This window comes from Physeter macrocephalus, chromosome 1 (assembly GCF_002837175.3).
Source record: "Physeter macrocephalus isolate SW-GA chromosome 1, ASM283717v5, whole genome shotgun sequence".
Classification (NCBI taxonomy): domain Eukaryota; kingdom Metazoa; phylum Chordata; class Mammalia; order Artiodactyla; family Physeteridae; genus Physeter; species Physeter macrocephalus.
Window position 1 is genome coordinate 29,871,643 of NC_041214.2, and position 21,757 is coordinate 29,893,399.

Below are 21,757 nucleotides of genomic sequence, written 5' to 3' on the forward strand. Positions count from 1 at the left end.
ATAACTGATTCACTTTGTTGTAAAGCAGAAACTAACATACCATTGTAAAGCAGTTGTACTCCAATAAAGATGTTAAAAAAAAAAAAAGTAAACACAGTATGGGCAAAAGAATGGAGTGGGTGAATCTGGGGTCTTGAAACACCCCATGTCCTGGAGGAGTTCCTTGGCTTTTCACTGTGAGCATTTCAAGGACTAGTGACCCCGGGCACACTGGGAAGGGACTTCTCAGTCCCACCTGGCATCCTACAGAAAGAGGGTACACTGGAGCTGAGCCCTGACTCCCATTGTGGCCCGAGGGACTCAAGTGTCATCCCTTTGACTTGAAGTGACAGGGTGTGTAAAGAGAACGAGGCTTTGTCCCTTTAACAGTTCCCACTGGGGCAGAAAACACCTTAACTGTCTCTTCACTCTTTGCCATAGAGGAGGGGGAGTGGGGAAGCATTTTCCTCCAGCACATGGGGACACTTCTGGGCTATGAGCTCTAGGTTTCCTGAGATTTAAAAATCCTTAGGACTCTGCCAGGAGAAGTAACTCTGAATGGCGGGGTGTGGGGAGCAGGCAGAAGGGAAGGCAAGGCCCCAGTCCCCTGCTGCTCTGTGTAGCTGGGTGGTGGCCTTCACAGGTCATCGGGGCACAGCTCACACCTCCCAGTGGCTCCCCCAAAGTCACTGGGGACATTCCCACAGAGGGGCCAGCTCTGCCTGCTGTCTCGGGCTCGATGAGCAACCCATAACCATGGGGCAGGGAAGGGCAGATTGCGCACAGATCCAGGAGGCAGCCTTCGGAGCTCCAGCCAGGGCCCAGGCCTCGGGGGCGGGGAGGCATCAAGCAGCAAAAGTTACCCCAGGAAGGGTCTTGAAGAGCCCAGAGCACGAAGGACTGACTCTGAAGACCAGACGGGAAGTTTCTGGAGCGCCAGAGCTGGAATTCCATGAACGGAACCCCAGGAAGGGCTGAGGGCCAGGCTGCAGTCTCCGACGGGCCCTGCCCCTGGCAGCCGTCCATCCCTGGAGCCACGTTTGCTGCTGGGCCACTTGGTAATGAGTTTCATATTAGAAAAAGGGAGAGTTAGGAGGCCTGGGAAATTGAGGAGGATACAGTGACAGCCCCCCCTGAGCACGTACTCGTGCCAGGCTTCGAACAAGCAACTTTTCAGACTCAACTCATCGCAAACGCATGTAGAAACTGAGCCTTCGAGGCTGACAGCTAGGTGAGTGGTGGAGCTGGGGTGTCACCAGCTCTGTGGGATCAAGGGCTCCAGTTTTGTCACTGTGCTGTCCACGGCCCCCAGCCCTGGCAAGGTGGGCTGATCGAAGAGGCTCCTTATTTCTTGAAAAATATATCTAAAAACTGAGTGGAAGGAGCATTCACATGTAAACAGCAGGCAGCAGCCGCTCCCCTGTTCAGAAGACAGAACTGCCTTCTCTCCATGTGGCCGGGCCACGTCCACAAGCCAAGGGGCTCCCCAGCATCTTCACTCGTGACCCCTTCTAAAGCAGAAGAATCCTTTCCTTGAGCTGTGTGTTCCATGGACGGGAACCAGAGGAGGAGCAGGTCTCTCTGAAGTTGGACCAGAAACAACCTCCTTTAACAGGTTTTTACAGGTGGGGACAATGAGACCCAGGGAGGGAAAGCAACTTCTCTGATCACCCGGAGGCAGCAGCTTGGAGCGAAGTGTTGAGAGAGTCTAATGGCGCTGGAAAGAACAGCTCCATTGAGAACGGACCGCCGTGGCCTGGCAGGGGAGAGCGATGGCCTCTGGGCTCTGGCTCAGCCTGGCCTTGGCCTCCATCCCCTCACAGGGACTTGGTGCAAATTAGAGCAAGGTGCACACACAGCCGGGCAAGCAGCAGGGGGGCTGGGATCCACCCTCACTCACTGGGTGCTGGGTGACGGCCTGCATGGCTGCGAGGCCCTCAAGACCTTTTCTTCAGCCCCCTGACTACTGGTTTGCCATCTGTTAATTAGTAAAAATACTTCTCAAAGGAGGTCAGAAGCCATCAATCCCCATTCATGCAAGAACACCAGTTCTCAAAACAGGAAGAAGGTGTGCTGAAAGGCCCACGTGTAAGATAGAGACACCGGGCTCTGAAATTGTGGACAAGGGTCTCTCTGTCTTCATAAACAGTGTGTGTCCTCGGGAGGCAGGGAGAGACCAGAAGGATATTCAACCAAGTAGGTTCCAGATTTTCCATATCATCCTTGGGCTTGGAAACCTTCACGAGGCGGGTCCAAAAGCCCACATTTACATCTATGTGCGTGCTCTTCACAGGTGTTCACACAAACAACCAACTTCCCCAGACCAGCTTCACATTCTGGATTCCCAGTCCCAGTAATGGGCACCCAGCTCCCCAAATCAGAAAGCAGAAGACCCTGATCCCTCCCTCACTGCACTCTAGAGGCCGCCAAGCACCTGGAGTCCCACTCCGCACAGCTCTCACCCTCAGCTCTCAGTCTCCACTATGACCATCTTGGCTCAGATCACTTTCTCAACTGGTCTCTTTCCTCCAGCCTCACTTCTCCCTGCATGCTGCTTGTTCCAGGCCCTTTCCAAAACCTTGCCCAGACTCCTTTCAGCCTTCAGAATCAGCCCCAACCTCCATCAGACCTGCCTCAGTTTGGGCCCTGTCCCTCAGCCTACACTGCACACGCCAGCCAGGCCAAACCACACAGTAGCCCTCAGATACCAGCCACCACGGTGCCTCCATGCTGTGCTCGCAAGCCCCCTTCTGCTTGGATTGCCCTTTGCGGTACCACTGCCTCAATCCAAAAGGTTATCCAGGCCCTGGCCCTGCAAACTGGCCAGCCAAGCCTGCCAGAAGGGTCTGGAGAACATAGGTGGAGGCCAGGCCCTTCCCAGGACCCTGCCAAGGAGGCAGGAGGCTGTGGTCTGGGGACAATCTGATGTGGAAACCAGGTAGGGTGCCCTTCCCTCCAGGCCTTTGACCCTGGACTGGACCCTGTTCAGACTCCTGTTTCCAGCTTCCCTGAGACCTCTATGGCAACTACCTGTTACGCATCTGCCTCCCGCCCCAGACTGCCCTCTTGGGAGGTGAGACACCATCGCCTTCCTCTGTTGTGTCCCTGCACGCAGCTGGGTCAGGCCTGGGGTGTGGTTTATGGGGTGAGAACCAGGAGATACTGTCTTGTGTTCTGTCTCATCCATCAGGATGAGCTCCCTGTTGGCTACGTCCACGTAGTTCCGGGGACCCCTCCCCAAAGAGAAGCCAGAACGGTTTCTGTGGCATTTGTGGGCAGGGGATGTTGGGGGATTGGGGGTGTCAAGGCCCCTACGGGATCTGATTCTTACCCCAATTTCAGAAACGTTGCCTTTGCATACAGCTAAGTGTCTGGAGGCCTCCCTAACACTGGGAGGGGCGGAAAGAAAGGGCTGTCACTTGGTGAGGTATCACGGGCCCACCCTTGTGGGCTGAGGCTACCATGGGGGTCACGACAGAGGTCTGACAGGCAGCCTGGGCTCCCTCAACAGTGAACAAGGAGTGTGAACAGGTCCAAGCCTGCTCTCTGGGTCCACATTTTCCACGATCACAAGCCATCAATCCCCTTTCATGCAAGAAAACCAAGGTCTGGGCGAGAGAGGCCCCAAACACTGTCTCCATGGCTGCTACCCAATATATATGTAAACCTATTTACAAAGCTTTACTGTCAATCCATATATTAGTATTATGGGCTAAATTGTGTTTCCCAAAATTTATATGTTGAAGTCCTAACCCCTAGTCCCTTAGAATGTGACTATATTTAGAAATAGGGTCTTTATAGAGGTGATTAAGTTAAAATGAGGCCATTAGGATGGGCCCTAATCTAACCTGACTGATGACCTTATAAGAAGAGGAAATTTAGACACAGGTAAGTACAGAGGGAAGACCATGTGATGACACAGGGGAAGACAGCCAACTACAAGCCAAGGAGAGGCCTCAGAAGAAACCAACCCTGCTGACACCTTGATCTTGATAAATTTCTGTTGTTTAAGCCACCCACCCAGTAGTACTTTATGGCAACCCTGGAAAACTAATGCAATAAGGCTTAATTTCTCTTTTAACATAAAATAAATATACATAGGCCTTTCTAATATCTTCTCAACCCACTTCAGATGCTACTGTCATGGGCAAGTGTGAGGAACCTATAGCCTGGCTGGATTTTAGAGTACAGGCCTCAAGCCAGAGGAAATGAGGGGTCTGGTTGCCTCTGGACACCTCTCCCTGTGTGCCTGAATGTTTCTGGAAGAAATCAGAGACAACCAACACCAGCTCATCACCCAGAGAACGGGGTTTGCTGCAGACCAAGTCTTAGACTGAATGCCCCTCTTGCAGTTGTTTCCCAAACTCACCTGATCATAAGACTCACTGAGGTTCCTTAGTCCCACCTGGGGGTTGTGAGGTGAGGCCTAAAACTTGTTTTTATTAAGTGGGCCACGTGATTCTCAGGACCCAGAAGCCTTTGAGAAGCCACAGTCCAGGCCATTCCACACCAGGAGATGGTTTTGTAGATGTAGAGTGTGAGTGCGTGTGTGGGTGTGTCTGAGCATCCTACCAGGTGAGGGAGCGAGAGAAGCCCCTGAGCCAGCGCGGCGGCCGCCGGCCTCTCCCCTCCCCCAACCCCGGCAGCCCCATCCCGCACTCCCATCTCTAGCCTCTCCCTCTGACCGGGCCTCTGCCAAAGGCAACCAGTCTGCAGTTTCTGTCACAGCTGTATTTCTCATTGCTGTGCCCTGCGTTTCTTCTTTCACTCAACAGGCGGGTGGAAGAAGTGTCTTCTGCTTCCCTCACGAGTTAACTTTGCAGAGTCCCAGACGCCCTTGTTTTTCTCCTGGGTGTTGCCCGCCCGTGATTTTTTTCCCAGGTTCTGGGCCCTCAGGTGAAACCCAGGTTCCCGCTGCCAGCACAGCCGGACCAGAAGTGGCAATGAGGCCGAGGGGCGCAGCGGCGAGGGACACGGCCACCGCCCCCAGGGTCTGTGCGCCGCGATCCGCGGGGGACCAGGTGTGCGGGTTTCCCGGCTCCCTCCCTCCCTCGGGTCTGCGCGCCCCAGCTCCCCGGAAGACCACAGGGTCCTTCCGAACCTTCAAGGGCATCCGCCCCACCTCCGACCCCCGCCCGGCTCGGCCCGGCTCACCCAGGCAGGCAGGTGCTGGCCCCGCAGCTCGCGGCTGATGAACTGGCGTTCGTTGTTTAGGAATTCGAAGGCGGCCGCCAGGCGCCCGAGCTTCCCGCGGCGGTTCCTGCGCCACCACATCCACCCCAGGGCGCCGAGCAGCAGCCAGGTGAAGCTGATCCCCAGGTAGCCGACGAGATAGACGGGCGCCAGGTAGAACAGCACAAGCGCCGCGAAGGTGTAGAGCTCGGGCAGCAGCTGGCTGGACAGGCGCGGCTCGGGGCCCGGCGCTCTCTCGGTCCCCCGGGCACTAGGGGCGCCGGGGGCGCAGGGCTCCTCCGCTGGCATCTCTTCGTCTCCGTCTGCCCTTTCCGAGAGCTTCACCTGAGGTCAGGTCCGCGAGCCGCGACGCCCGGGAACAACTGTCCTCTAAGGGGGAGGGTGGCTGACTCGCCCGCGCAGTTTCCACGCCCCGAACTCCGAGTTCTAAACTGGGAATGCGCTGAGCCGCCGCCGCGATCCCTCCCTCGCCTAGCCCGCAGCTCCGGATGTCTCCGCCCCTGGGGGCGGGCCCAGGAGGAAGGGGGCGGGGTCAGGCTGCTCAGCGGGCGCCGCGGAGGTGTAAAAAGAAACCTTGTGTTGAGGCAGCCTTCAGACCCAATGTCCCGCGCAGGCGTCCGAAGAGGGTGCAGTTGCCACACCCAGGTCCTACCCCAGGCAGTTGATGACTCACCGAGGCATGTGGACAAATGGCTTGTCATGGATAAACATCACCTAAAACCTGTTTCCTACACCCAGTCTGCAATATGCAGGCCAGTGTAGTAGGCTCTTACCTGGGCATTCGAGGGCCTCCCAGCCCCAGGGTGGGCCCGGCCCTGTGCCTGAGCTCGCTCCCTGGGTGGACCTTAGAGCCCCGTATCGCTGCCCCCTCCTCTTGCACCTATAAAGCTTAGACCTAGCACCCCGCCCCACCTGGTCGAGCTCAGGGTCCTTCCTCTGCCCCACTGCACTCTCTACCCTGCACTCCCACCCTCTGTGCTGGGTGTCAGTTTGGAACATCATTCTCTGCATCAATCAGATCGGGAGTTTCCCGGGCCGGGCCAGTCCTCCTCATTTGGGGGCGCCCAGTACTGCAAGCGATGGTGACTAACAAGAGAAATAATGAGCAAGACCTGGGGTGCTTGGCGGCCAGCTGTGAAGCCCAAGGTTTCTACCTAATCCTTTCTGAATGATCAGAGCAGGTGAAAGTCTTGTGGATGACATACATTTTAGGCGGCTCACCTGAGTGGGCACGTCGATTACTGGAATGTGATTTTGGAGTTGACAAATGATTTGGAATTATTCTACACTCTTTCAGTAGTTTTACTGGAGGACCAGGCCCAAGGGACAGCAAGCACAATGTAACTGAATTCTCTTTTCCTCTGTCCTTCAGGTATCTGTCTGTCTGTCTTTCTGGCTTTTTCCTTCCTCTTTCCTGGATAAAATTACTGGCTGTGATGAGTTTTTTCAGCAACACGTGTGTTCCTAGTGGTCAGAATAGCTGGACCCTCCTCTGTTGTTCTTGGTCTTCCAGGACTGGCCAAAACAGAAGCTGAAACCTCCCAGCTTAACATCCTGTTACACTACATTTCCCAGTGTAACCTAGGAAGTCAATGTAGGAAATGCATCTCACTGGAGTTCCTTTTTGGAGAGTTCCTTTTTGAATGTACCTAATCCTATTAAAGGCTCTGAGAAGTCCTGCAGATAAAAAGCTATTATATTTGATTTAACCGTTTCCCAAATTATTTGACCACAGAACTCCATTCTCAAAACACTCCTCTAGTGGTTGACCCAGGTCAGCTTGAGCTAAAGGAATGAGAAAGTATGATAGGGATTCTAGGGAAGGCCCCTGGAACCTGAGGCAGGAATGCAGCTGACTCCCATGATGGATGGACCCGGAAGTTACCTGGCTGGACTCGGCTCAGCAGCAACCCTGCTGCTCTCCTCGCTGACCTGCCTCCTTTGCCTTTGGCTGAAGTGGAGAACACAGCACCTTCCTCACAGCTTCCAGGGTCACAGAGCTTCACAGAGAGACTGCTTGACCCTTATCCTTCCCAATTCCAAATGCCTTGGAGAGAGGACCCAACTGTATCTATTATCCCCTTCCCTCTTAAACACACCAGGTCTACACCACAGCCCCCTCCTGGGTTAGTGTGTTTGGGGAGGATTACCAGAGAAGGAAGGTTGTTGATTTGGGAGCTGATGTCCAGAATGAGATCTGGAACACCTGGCGGGACGTGGCTACCCCAGCTGCACTGCCTTCTCTGCTCCTTGAACACACCAAGCTCATTTATGCCTCAAGGCTTGTGTACTTGCTGTTCCCTCTAACCGGAATGATCCCCACATAAATTTCCTCTAAGGTACATTAGGGAAGTAGGATTATGGTTGATTTTCTTTTCTCTCTTTTCTAAATTTATTTATAATGTCATTATGTTACTCTCATAAATTAAATATATAAGAACATTGAGAATATGGCATCCAAAACTCGATATCCCACCTGAGGTCAAATCTGTGCCTAGAACATTGGAGCCATTATTTTCCTTGACCTGGACATGCTACTTTGGTTACTACAGCCAGCAAAAGGCATTTTATGTTCTGTTTGATCATAGCAAAACCTGGGGGAAATGATGCCTTCCAGACCCTTTGCCTGAACCCATTTGAGAATTCATCATATTATACCACTTTTCCAGAGAACGCTAGCTCATTTGTTCAGTATATTTACTGGCTGCTATTGTGGGCTGAATTGTGTCCCCCGCCCCCCCCCCAAAATATGTTGAAGTCCTAACCCCTGGTACCTGTGAGTGGGATCTTATTTGGAAATAGAGTCTTGGTAGATGTAATCAAGTTAAGATGCGATCCTTCTGGCTTAGGGTGGGTCCTCAATACAACAACTGGTGTCCTGATAGAGATTTGGAAACAGAGACACAGAGGAGATATACAAAGGGAGGAAGGCCATGTGAAGAAAGAAGCAGAAACTGGAGAGATGCAGTACAAAACCAAGGGCCAAAGATTGCTGGCAACCACCGGAGCTAGGAAGAGACAAGGAAGGATTCTTCCCGAGAGCCTTCGGAGAGAGCTTGGTCATGCCAACACCTTGATTTCAGACTGCTAGTCTCCAGGACAGTGAAAGAATAAATTTCTGTTGTTCTAAGCCACCCAGTTTGTGGTACTTTGATATGGCAGCCCTTGGAAACTAATACAGCCACTGACTAAGAGCCAGGCACTGTTCTAGCCACAGGAGATTCAGTGTAAACAGAATGGACAAGATCCCTGCTCTCACAGAGCTGCCATTCTAGTGGGGAACACAGACGACAAACAAGTGAATAAAGAACAGAAAATAGCAGGTAAGGGAAAATGCTGTGAGGAAAGGCAGTCAGTTGTATGAGAGAGAGTGACTGGCAAGGGGCAGAGGGCTGTTTTAACCCAAGTAATTTGGAAAGGGCTCTCTGAGGAGGTGACATTTGAGTTGAGACCCAACTTTTAAAAAAGGCAAAAAGTCTACATACAACTTCATCTTTTCTTTTTAAATTTATCTGTTCATTATTTTTGGTTGCATTGGGTCTTCACTGCTGCGCGCGGGCTTTCTCTAGTTGTGGTGAGCGGGGGCTACTCTTCATCGCAGTGCGTGGGCTTCTCATGGTGGTGGCATCTCTTGTTGCAGAGCACGGGCTCTAGGCACGCGGGCTTCACTAGTTGTGGCACGCGGGCTCAGTAGTTGTGGTGCACGGGCTTAGTTGCTCCACCGCGTGTGGGATCTTCCCGGAACAGGGCTCGAACCTGTGTCCCCTGCATTGGCAGGTGGGTTCTTAACTACCGTACCACCAGGGAAGCCCATACAACTTCATCTTTAAAAGAAATAATATCTAGTAAAAGCATCTCTTTTGGAACAGAAAGATAAAGAGCCTCTGCTCTGTAGATGTCATTAGTTTAACTGTTACATTTGCACGTGGGGCTGGACTAATTTTGTCTACCCTCTCCATCAGCCTGAGAATTCCATGAGGGCAATGGCTGTGTCCAATAGATCTTATGTCCTCAGTGCCCAGCCAGAGTCTGACACAGAGAGGCAAGAGCACAGTCTGTAATTCGTTTGCCTGAGTTTAATCTAGACTGGAGGACTTTCTGACTCCAGGGAAGGTCCTTCACTTCTCTGCAGGGCTGTTTCTTCATCTGTAAAATGTAGATCATAGTAATACTTAAATCATGGGCTGGTGATGAGGATTAAGTAAGACCCAATGTGTTTAAAGCTGTGTATCTGGATAGGAAAGTTGTCAAGAAAGACTTTAGTTTTGTCTGTATTGTTTGACATTATAGCAAGAATGTTTCTGTGTATTATCTGTATAATTTTCTTTCTTTTTTTGGGGGGATGGGCTGAGCTACACGCGGAATTTGGGATCTTAGTTCCCCAACCAGGGATTGAACCCGTGCCCGGACTAATTTTGTCTACCCTCTCCATCAGCCTGAGAATTCCATGAGGGCAATGGCTGTGTCCAATAGATCTTATGTCCTCAGTGCCCAGCCAGAGTCTGACACAGAGAGGCAAGAGCACAGTCTGTAATTCGTTTGCCTGAGTTTAATCTAGACTGGAGGACTTTCTGACTCCAGGGAAGGTCCTTCACTTCTCTGCAGGGCTGTTTCTTCATCTGTAAAATGTAGATCATAGTAATACTTAAATCATGGGCTGGTGATGAGGATTAAGTAAGACCCAATGTGTTTAAAGCTGTGTATCTGGATAGGAAAGTTGTCAAGAAAGACTTTAGTTTTGTCTGTATTGTTTGACATTATAGCAAGAATGTTTCTGTGTATTATCTGTATAATTTTCTTTCTTTTTTTGGGGGGATGGGCTGAGCTACACGCGGAATTTGGGATCTTAGTTCCCCAACCAGGGATTGAACCCGTGCCCCCTGCAGTGGAAGCGCAGAGTCTTAACCACTGGACCACAAGGGAAGTCCCTATATAATTAAGAAAAATTTTATTGTGATAAAATACATATGATATTTAATGTCTTAGCCATTTTGAGTGCACAGTTCAGTGGTATTAAGTACATTCACCTCATTATGCAACTACCACACCATCCATTTCCATAACTTTTTCATCATCCCAAACTGAAACTCTGTACCCATTGAACAATGACTCCCTGTTCTCCCCTACCTCCGGCCTCTGGCACCCACCATTTTATTTTTTGTCTCTATGAACTTGACTGCTCTTCATACCTCATAGAAGTGGAATATTTATCTTTTTATGACTGACTTATTTCCCTTAACACAATGTCTTCAAGGTTCATTCATGTTGTATCAGGTGTCAGAATTTCCTTCCTTTTTAAGGCTGAATAACATTCCACTGTATGTATATACCACATTTTTTTTTAATCCTCTCCTCCATTGATAGACACTTGGGTTGTTTCCACGTTTTGCTTTTTATGAATAATGCTGCTATGAACTTTGGTGTACAAATATCGGTTTGAGGCCCTGGTTTCAATTCTTTGGGGTACATACCCAAAAGTAGAATTGCTGAATCATGTGGTAATTCCATGTTTAATTTTTTTAGGAAACACCATAATGTTTCTCATTTGTTTGTCAAATTTAGTTTATTCATGTTCAGGAAATTACAAAAGTAATTCATGCTTGATTTAACAAATAATACAAAGGTATATAAAGAAGTTTAACATCATGCACTCCACGTGTGATCAATGCTTCTGTTCGGTTTATATCTTTCCTCACTTCTCTTTCTCTATCTGTACAAAGACATATAAGCAGAGCTAGTTTTGATTGTGGTTCTTTTTTTTCTTTCTTTCCTCCAAAATGGGGATAATATAAACTCAAAAGCTCTCCAGTATCACTCCCACAAAATCTCTATGAGGTCTGTATTAAATATGGAAATTATTTTATAGTTGGTTATAAAACAGAGATCAAAATAACATCCATATGCTCATTAAAGTGGTAGCAGTAGGTGGGGGAGGAAACAACCACTAGAATTGTTGGAGCCAGACAAGGCCCCCCCCCCAAAAAAAAAATCAGAGAAAAATCGGAAAAAAAGGTCATAACCCAAAATAGTTTTCCAGGTAGCTCATCATTCATAGTATGTTACTCTGCAGATGGTAAATGCATTTTATTTTTATTTTTTTAAAATTATTATTTTTTTTTTTTGGTACACGGGCCTCTCACTGTTGTGGCCTCTACCATCGCGGAGCACAGGCTCCGCGGCCATGGCTCACGGGCCCAGCCGCTCCGCGGCACGTGGGATCTTCCCGGACCGGGGCACGAACCCGTGTCCCCTGCATCGGCAGGCAGACTCTCAACCGCTGCGCCACCAGGGAAGCCCGGTAAATGCATTTTAAATGAGGTCAGCAGAAAACAAAGTTCTCAGGTTTTTTTCTGCAAAAGTAAAAGTAGACATGAGATCTGCCACTCAAATTATGAAATGAAAAATGCCAGGAAATGTGAGAATAGGACTTACTTTTAGCAAAAGAAGTATGGTACAGTGACCACTGCAGTGAGGCTTTCTTGATCTCTTCTTTGAATTCACCAGCATCCAGCCTATTGTGTGGATGGCCTCTTCCCGTCTCCAGGAAGAGTGTCCAAGACCCCCAGCCCCTTATTCTATTCACACTTGTCTCCCACTTCTACTTCCCACTAACAGCACCTGGCTGCAATAAATCCATGAATGTTGTCACTTGCAGAATAAGTAAGTCTTTTTGATTACAAAAAAGTTTTATCTTTCCAGAAGCATATATACATATTTTAGAATTATTAGATCTGCCTTAAGTGTGTTGGTAATGTTTCTTTAGGCCCTACTATTATGAAGGAAACCTGCAACTATCATTCCTCAATTGAAAAGAGTAGGCTGCTGGGTTATATTAGATGTTTATACCTGTTGTGGTAGATAATCATTTAATATCTGTCAATAATTCAAATTCTGACTGTACTTATAATCCATTAGTGGATTTTTTTAGTGCGGAAACATGATCTGAAAGTTTTGATATTAGTATTTTTTATTTGATTTTTGCCCAATATCCTTTCCTTTATCTTGTAACCTGTGAAAAATTGATTTCCTCCCATTTTCCAAAAACAGGCCTAGATCCTCCAATCTGGTGTTTAATTCCACCTTCATCTTTGGCTCTTTCATTCACTCATTCAGTCAGTATTCACTGAGGGTCTTCTATGTGCCAGACATTGTATAGAACACAGGAGATAAAGCAATGAATAAAACAGACAAAACTCTTGCCTTGGGAAGCTTATGTTCTAACTTTATTCTTCTGGCTTGATTGGCTAGCTAATATATATTTTTTACTAACGTACTCCACTCTGCTCTTTAGGGACCTGATATAATTTTGAGCTTCTTCTTCCTGTGACTAGAAGCAGGCAAAAGCACTCCCCTGACCTCAGACAGCAGTCCTAGTTTTCAGCAGAGAATCTCTATCTAGCATCTTCTCCCACACAGTGTTGTCAGAAACCAATTATTCTGTTTCACACATGGTTTGTGTTTCTTTGATCTGGGATCTGTTGTCAGTTACAGTCCTGTTACTCAACCAGCGATTGCTCCTCATGTTCCTGCCTGGGTGACACCTACGATAGAGGATCGTGTCCCACAGATCCTCCCAGGACTGGCAGATACAGGAGTGGCGGAAGTGCAGGAATGGCAGGAGTGCCCGCTGTGGAAGGTCACTGGTCTCTAGGTAATCCACGATGACACTGCAGCTCAACCCCACTTGGAGGTCTGTCACGGCTGCTGCAATCACTACTATGTAATGCATGCCAGTGCTGGCCAAGGTGCAAACCTGGCTCTGCAGGAACAGGGACCAAGTGAGAGATGGGCAGTCCCCTCTGTCCTCACTGCCCTTCTTGAAAACTAGCGGGCTGTCCAATTGCACAAATCCACACTGGCAGCAGTTCTACCTCCAGCCCCTCAGCTTCAACCCAGTGATTCTATATTTCATGTTAAATTGCCTTAATAATTATAGGACCTTAAATTTTTCTTTCTTTTCTTAATCAGTTGTGTTTTCAAAACTAATTGCGAGGTAGTTTCAAGGAATTTTTTTTTTTTTTTTTTTTTGCTGTACGCGGGCCTCTCACTGTTGTGGCCTCTCCCGTTGCGGAGCACAGGCTCCGGATGCGCAGGCTCAGTGGCCATGGCTCACGGGCCCAGCCGCTCCGCGGCATGTGGGATCCTCCCGGACCGGGGCGCAAACCCGTGTCCCCTGCATCGGCAGGCAGATTCTCAACCACTGCGCCACCAGGGAAGCCCCCAAGGAATTTTTCAGTCTAACTTAAATTTTAAAATGTACTGGCCTAGAAGTGTTTATAATATTATTTTTTTAATGTCTGTAGGATCTGTAGTAATGTTCTTTTTAAATTCTTGTTATAGGTACTTTGTGTTTTCTCTTTTTGTCCCCTTAATCAGTCTTGTTAGGGGTTTATTGATTTTATTAATCTTTTCTAATAACCAACTTTTGGCTTCAATTAATTTCTTTATTTTATGTCTGCTTCTTATTTCAATGATTCTGCTTCTTTCTTAATTATTTCTGTTCTACTTTCTCTGCATTTACTTTGCTTGGTTTTTTTTCTTTTTCTTTTAGCTAGCTTCTTGAGATATAAATTAAGATAATAATTTCAACCTGTTTTCTCTTATAGTATGTGCATTTAGAGCTATAGATTTCCCTCTAAGCACCGCTACAACTGCATCCTACAAGTTTCCCGTTGCGGAGCACTGGCTCCGGACGCACAGGCTCAGTGGCCATGGCTCACAGGCCCAGCCACTCCGCGGAATGTGGGATCTTCCCGGACTGGGGCACGAACCCGTGTCCCCTGCATCGGCAGGCAGATTCTCAACCACTGCACCACTAAGGAAGCCCCCCTACAAGTTTTTAAAATAACAAATTGCTAACATTTATTCAGGTCATACTGTGTGCAAAGCACTGTATTGAAACCTTTACAAGCATTCTCTTTAAATTTTATATATTTTTATTGAACATAATTTACATATAGTAAAATTCACAGATCTAAAGGTATAGTTTAACAAATCTTTACCAATTATACATCAGTATTATCACCAGATCCAGATATGGATCATCTTTATCACTTCAGACATTTTCCTCTTGCTTCTTCCCAGTTATTACCCATGTCCAAAGGTAAACACTCTTCTGATTTCTATTACCATTGATTAGATGTGACTGTTCTTGACCTTCATATAAATCAAATCCAACAGTAGCCCAATAGTATGTACACCTTTGTGTCTGGCTTTTTTGCTCAACTCAGTGTTTTAGACATTAATCTGTGTTGTTGCATGTATGATTTTTTTTGAAAATGCCGTGTAATATTCCATTGTATGGATATACTACAATTTATTGATTCATTTTCCTGAAGACAGAAATTTAGTGGGTTTTTAAAAAGTTATTGGCTATAATAAATAAAACTGCTATGAAAATTCTTGCACATATTTTTAGGTGGACGTATACTCTCTTGGGCTTGTGTGGAATTGCTTGGTAATAGGATATGTGAATTTTTAGTCTTAATAGTTACTGCCAATGTTTCCAATACTTTAAATTGCAGTGTACTAAATAAATATTAGTTTTACTATTTTTCTCATTTCCTGACATATTTATAATTAACAGTATGGGAGATTTTAATGTTTTGTCAAGCATTTTTATTTTTATTTTTTTTTAAATTTTTTTATTTTTTGGTATGCAGGCCTCCCTCTGTTGTGGCCTCTCCCGTTGCGGAGCACAGGCCCCGGACGCGCATGTGGAATTGCTTGGTAATAGGATATGTGAATTTTTAGTCTTAATAGTTACTGCCAATGTTTCCAATACTTTAAATTGCAGTGTACTAAATAAATATTAGTTTTACTATTTTTCTCATTTCCTGACATATTTATAATTAACAGTATGGGAGATTTTAATGTTTTGTCAAGCATTTTTATTTTTATTTTTTTTTAAATTTTTTTATTTTTTGGTATGCAGGCCTCCCTCTGTTGTGGCCTCTCCCGTTGCGGAGCACAGGCTCCGGACGCGCAGGCTCATTGGCCATGGCTCACGGGCCCAGCCGCTCCGCGGCACGTGGGATCCTCCCAGACCGGGGCGCGAACCCGGTTCCCCTGCATCGGCAGGCGGACGCGCAACCACTGCGCCACCAGGGAAGCCCTGTCAAGCATTTTTAAAGGGCAGGAACTAATCAAAATTTTTCCCATTAAGTTTTCTCTTAAACTAATCAGATTAAGATTATTAAGCTCACTTTGAACGGTTTCAGCTTGTCCCACACTACTGTGCAAAGTGGAGACTGCCTGTATTTATCATAACATAATCACAAGAGTGATAGCCTGTTACCTTTGCCATGTTCTGTTGGCTAGAAACAAGCCACTGCTCTCACTCAAGGGGGACAGATCAGATTATATAAGGCTTAATTCCAGAGGACAGAGATCATGAGCCCATTTTAGAATCTTGCCTATAACATCTTAACAATATTGAGTTTTTCAACCATGAACATATGAACATGTTATATCCATTCATTTAGTAAGGACTTCTGTAGTTTGAGGCTTGGTTTTATTTGTTCATTCGTTTAGGACAATGTTTGTAGCTTTCAGAATAGAAGATTTGCACAATTTCTGTAAGAGTTACTCCTAGGTTTTAAACACTTTTGATGTGTTCACTAACTTAACCTATTAGTTTGCTTGTAGATTCTTTTAGATATTCTAAAAATACAATCATGTTATCTGCCAATTAGCACATTTTTACTTCTTCCTTTTCAATCTTTACATCTTTAGTTTCTTTTCATTGCCTTTTTGGAACAGCTAGGACCTCCAGTACAATGCTGAATAGAATGAGAGAAAAATCTTTGTTTTGTTCCTGTTGTTAGAGGGAAAGCACTCAATATTTTATCATTATGCATGATTTAACTGTAATTCTTTAAGGATGTCCTTCATCAGATTAAGAAACTTCCCCTTTTATATTAGTTTGCTGAATTTGATGTTGAATTTGATTAAATGCTTCTTCTGAATCGTGGAGATGATCATACAGTTTTCCCCCCTTATTCTGTTAACACAGCAAATTATGGTGATTGATTTATGGGTATTAAATGGATGTATACATTTGACCCTGCATGCCTAGAATAAAACCCATAAAAGGTATTATCCTTTTAATTTATTAGTGTATTTGCTTTGCAAATATTTTGCTAATAGAATGTTGGCATCTGTATTCATGAAGGACATAGGTCTGAAATGTTCCATTCTTGTAATTTTCTTTCCTTGTCAGTTTTTTTTTTTTTTTTTTATCCCCAGGATCTCTGAGTTTTACCCACCTAAACTCTTCATCACTCAATCTCTTTCTCCAGCTCCCTATCCCACCAACGCTACATAAATACTGACACCTACTGTGTCAGCTAGGTATTCATGTTTTTTTTTTTTTTTTTTTTTTGCGGTACGCGGGCCTCTCACTGCTGTGGCCTCTCCCGTTGCGGAGCACAGGCTCCGGACGCGCAGGCTCAGCGGCCATGGCTCACGGGCCCAGCCGCTCCGCGGCATGTGGGATCCTCCCAGACCGGGTCGCGAACCCGGTTCCCCTGCATCGGCAGGCGGACGCGCAACCGCTGCGCCACCAGGGAAGCCCCCTTGTCAGTTTTTGATATCAGGATTATGCTGGCCTCTTCAATGAGGTGAGAAGTTTCCTTTTTCCTTTATTTTTGAAAGAGTTTGTATGTGGTTTATATTATATCTTCCTTTGATGTTTGGTAGAATTTACCAATGAAATCATCTGGGCCTAGAATTTTCTTTGTAGGAAGGTTCTTAATTATTAATTTAATTTCACTAACACCTATGACTATTCAGGTATTTTATTTACTCTTATGTCAGGTTTAGCTTCAAAATGATATAGTATTTTATTTGTTCAGTTAAAAACTATTCTATTTTCCACTGTAATTTCCTCTTTGATCCATCGATTATTTAGAAGTTCCTATTTAATTTTTAAATAGTTGGAAATTTTTACTTTTTCCGTTCTTGATTTTTTTTTTTTTTTTTTGCGGTACGCGGGCCTTTCACTGTTGTGGTCCCTCCCGTTACGGAGCACAGGCTCCGGACGCGCAGGCTCAGCGGCCATGGCTCACGGGCCCAGCCGCTCCGCGGCATGTGGGATCTTCCCGGACCGGGGCACGAACCCGCGTCCCCTGCATCGGCAGGCGGACTCTCAACCACTGCGCCACCAGGGAAGCCCCGTTATTGATTTTTTAATTCAATTCCATTGTGGTTACAGAACATCTTTTGTATGATTTAAATCCACAAAAATATGCTGTTTTGTTTTACGGTCCAGCATATACTCTATCTTAGTTCCATGTGTGCTTGCAAGGAAGTTGTATTCTGCAGTTGTTATCATATTCTGTATATGTCATTTAGATCAAAAGGATTAATAGTAGAGTTCAGAACTTCTGTATCCTTACTAATTTTTTGTCTCTCTATTCTTAAGTTATTGAGAGGAGTGTTAAAATCTCCAACTGTGATTGTTGGTTTGTCTCTTCCTTCTTTTAGTTCTGTCAAACATTGTTTCATGGATTTTAAAGCTCTGATATTAGGTACATACACATTTATAATTGTCTCTTAATGAATTCACCATTATAATAAAATGTCATTGTTTATCTCTGATAGTTCTCCTTGTCTTGAATATGAATATAACCAGTCCAGCTTTCTGTCCTTACTGTTTCTTACAGTTTGTGTGATATATCTCTTTTCATCCTTTTACTTTCAACTTATCTGTGCTCTTATATTTAAAGTGTGTCTCTTGGGCTTCCCTGGTGGCGCAGTGTTTAAGAATCTGCCTGCCAATGCAGGGGACATGGGTTCGAGTCCTGGTCCAGGAAGATCCCACATGCCACGGAGCAACTAAGCCCATGCACCACAACTACTGAGCCTGTGCTCTAGAGCCCGCAAACCACAACTACTGAGCCCATGTGCCACGACTACTGAAGCCCACACGCCTAGAGCCTGTACTCCACAACAAGAGAAGCCACCACAATGAGAAGCCCATGCACCACAACGGAGTAGCCCCCGATCGCCGCAACTAGAGAAAGCCCGCACGCAGCAACGAAGACCCAACGCAGCCAATAAATAAATAAATAAATAAATAAATAAAGTGTGTCTCTTACATACGTAAAGTTGGGTCATTTAAACAAACTAATCAGAAATCTCTGTTTTTACTGTAGTGTTCAGTCCTTTTGTATTTAGGTGGTAACTGACAAGTTTGGGTTTAAGTCTGTTGAATTGCCTTTTGCTTTCAATTTGTTCCATCTGGTGTTTATTCCCTTTTCCTCCTTTTCCACCATTAAAAAAATTAAGCAAAGGGAGAATTGGCAATGCTTCAATCATAATTGGAGGTTTTAACATTCCTCCCTCACCAATTGATAGAACTAGACATAAAATCAACAAAGATATAGAAAATCTGAACAACACTATTAACACTTTGACTTAACTGATATTTGCAAGACGCTGCACCACAAAATAGCTGACTACTTTCAAGTGTATGTGGTACACCAGATGCTAAGCAATAAAATTAAGAGGATTGAAATTATACATAGTATATTCTCTGGTCACAGTGGAATTAAATCAGAGCTAAATAACAATAACTAGAAAAACCTGTAATGTTTGGAAACTAAAAACACTTCTATATAATCCATGAGTCAAAGAAAAAAATCACAAGGGAAATTGGAAAATATTTTAATCTAATGATAAAGAAAATAAAAGACATAAAATTTTGTGAGATGCAGCTAAATAAGACAAAAATTTATAGCTTTAAATGCTTTTATTAGAAAGAAGAAAAATCTAAAGCCAATGATCTGTGTCCCTACCTCAAGAAATTGTATAACGAAGTACAAAGTGGAACATAAAGTAAGTAGAAAGAAGGAAATCATAAAGACAAGTGTAGTAATTAATGAAACAGAACATAGACCAACAATAGTGAAAAATCAGTGAAACCAAAAACTGGTTCTTTTAAAATGTCAGTAAAATTGATAAGCTTTTAGCTAAACTGACAAAGGAAAAAAAAAGAAAGAAGACATAAAATATTAATATTAGGAATGAAAAAGGGGACATCACAATAGTCTGTACAGATATTAAAAGAATAGTAAGGGAATAGAATATTATGAACAACCTTATGCCAAAAAATTGGACAATCTAGATGAAATGGACCAGTTCTCTCAAAGACAAAAACTACCTAAACTGGTACAAAAAGAAACAGGAAGTTTGGATAGCCCTATATTAATTTCAAAAATTGAATTTGTAATTTAAAATTTGCCACAAAGGAAACTCCAGCCCTAGAAGCCTTCACTTATGGATTCTATGAAACATTTTACAAATAAAAACCAATCCTGTACAAACTCCTTTAAAAAATAGGGAAGTATGGAATACTTCCCAATTCATTTTACAAAGCCAGTATTACCTTAATTCCAAAAGCAGATGAAGATATTATTAAAAAAGGCCAATATTCCTCATGAATATAGATGTAAATTTAAGTAAAATTAAATTTAATACTCATGTATGTATGTATCTCTAACCTTCTAACTGTAAATATGTATTGAAAGATACTTGGGATGATGTTTACCTAATATTAATGATGATTGTTTCTGGTTGGTGGTTAAAGAAAAATTGTGTGGTTTTGCTTTTCTGCATTGTTTGAATTTGTTTTAACAAACATGATTATGCAGTGAAATAATTATTATTTTTAAGAAACAGTAAGTAAGGGCTTCCCTGGTGGTGCAGTGGTTGAGAATCTGCCTGCTAACGCAGGGGACACGGGTTCGAGCCCTGGTCTGGGAGGATCCCACATGCCACGGAGCAACTGGGCCCGTGAGCCACAACTACTGAGCCTGCGCATCTGGAGCCTGTGCTCCGCAACAAGAGAGGCCACGACAGTGAGAGGCCCGCACACCGCGATGAAGAGTGGCCCCCACTTGCCGCAACTAGAGAAAACCCTCACACAGAAACGAAGACCCAACACAGCTAAAAATAAATAAATAAATTTTAAAAAACACAAAAAACAGTAAGCAAATATGTTCTATTACTAGTTCAGGTTATGGGAATATGAATGATTTGTGGTTTTGTTTGTACTTTTCTGAATTTTTAAAATAAAAATAGATACTAGTTTTTGGTTTTCAGTACACAGTTTTTAAAATTTTAGGTGGTTTCTTTCTATTCCTAATTTATCCAGTGTTTTCTGTTGGGAAAGTGCACTGAATTTTATCTAACGTCTTCCTGGCATCTACAGATATGACCACATGATTTTTAAATTATCCTCTTACTGAGCCACACACTTGCAGTGTGGAACCAGTTTATTGTATAAATGTCTACTTAGTAAGGTACAAGCAGAAAGCAAACTTCTTCTATCATCCTTCAAGCCCACTCGCTGGGTGTGCTCCTCCTTGCTCTGGATGAAATCTTGGACAGCTTTCAGCTTTTCTAATTATTTTTAGTCTAAGAACAGTTTCATTTTAGTAATAAAAAAGCCCTATTCAATCCAATATTTAAAACTCCAACCTTTTATCTAATTTAAATTTCTCCTCTCCTTTAGCTCTGCCTCTGACTGGGAAATCTGAGATGGGGACAGGGGTTTCACCTCTTTCCTAAGTGCTGTTTTGGGAGCTGTATTATTCTGGGTTCTTCAGAGAAACAGAACCAATAGGATATCTACATCTATATCGAAATAAATTTTTATGAGGAATTGACTCACATAATTCTGGAAGCTGAGAAGTTCCCGCATCTGGGTCTATAAGATGGAAACCCAGGAGAGCTGGTGGCCTGACTCCGTCTGGGTCCAAAGGCCTGAGAAGCAGGGGAACCGATGGTGTAATTCCTAATCTGAGGGCAGGAGAAGACATTATCTCAGCTCAGCAATCAGGCAGAGAGAGTGAATTATCCCTTCCTCTATCTTTTTCTATTCAGGTCCTCAGTGGACTGGCTGATGCCCACCCACACTGGGGAGGGCCATCCTCTTTACTCAGTACACCGACCCAGGTGCTGATCTCATCCACAAACATGCTCACATACACACCCAGAATGATGTTGGACCAAATATCTGGGTACCCCATGGTCCAGTCAAGTTGACATGTAGAGTTAACCATCACAGGGGCCCTCTGGGAGAGAGCAGAGTTGAGGAGTGAGAAGGTCCTACTAGTTTGGTACTCTGTCACCTGGTGTTGGTGCCCTTGGGGTGTGTTGCTCTTGCAGTTACTGAGGAGGGCTTTGCTTCCCCAACACTGAGCCTCTCTCCTGTGGAAACTTTGATCCAGGCAATACCTCTTCGAGTTGGCAGTGTCAACCTCTTCCCTCAGTCCCCTGGCTGTCCTTTTGCCTAGTGTGGGGAATCTCTACTAAGTACCACTCTTTCCCTAGGGTCCACCTCTGGCCCACAGGAAATATGCACATGCCACTGCTGAAGGCCTGAAGGTCTGAAGTGCAGGCCTCTTTTTTTTTTTTTTTGCATTTCTTTTTTGGTTTTTTTTTGAATTTTTGAATTTTATTTTTTTTTTTACAACAGGCTCTTATTTGTTATCCATTTTATACATATTGGTGCATATATGTCAATCCCAATCTCCCAATTCATCACACCACTACCACTCCCCCTCCCCTTTCCCCCCTT

General features: G+C 45.0%; 1 protein-coding gene across 4 annotated transcripts in view; it reads right to left on the reverse strand.

Annotated features, from left to right (window-relative positions):
- The window catches only part of ESYT3 (extended synaptotagmin 3), an 87,187-nt gene extending 81,561 nt beyond the window's left edge, over positions 1-5,626 (reverse strand). For all 4 annotated transcript variants that reach the window (XM_055086945.1, XM_028489369.2, XM_024131878.3 and 1 more), the window contains exon 1: positions 5,134-5,626. In XM_055086945.1, coding sequence (XP_054942920.1) covers positions 5,134-5,460 — 327 coding nt within the window. In that variant the 5' untranslated portion in view covers positions 5,461-5,626. The remainder of the gene's footprint in view (positions 1-5,133) is intronic.
- Positions 5,627-21,757: the final 16,131 nt, after the last annotated feature.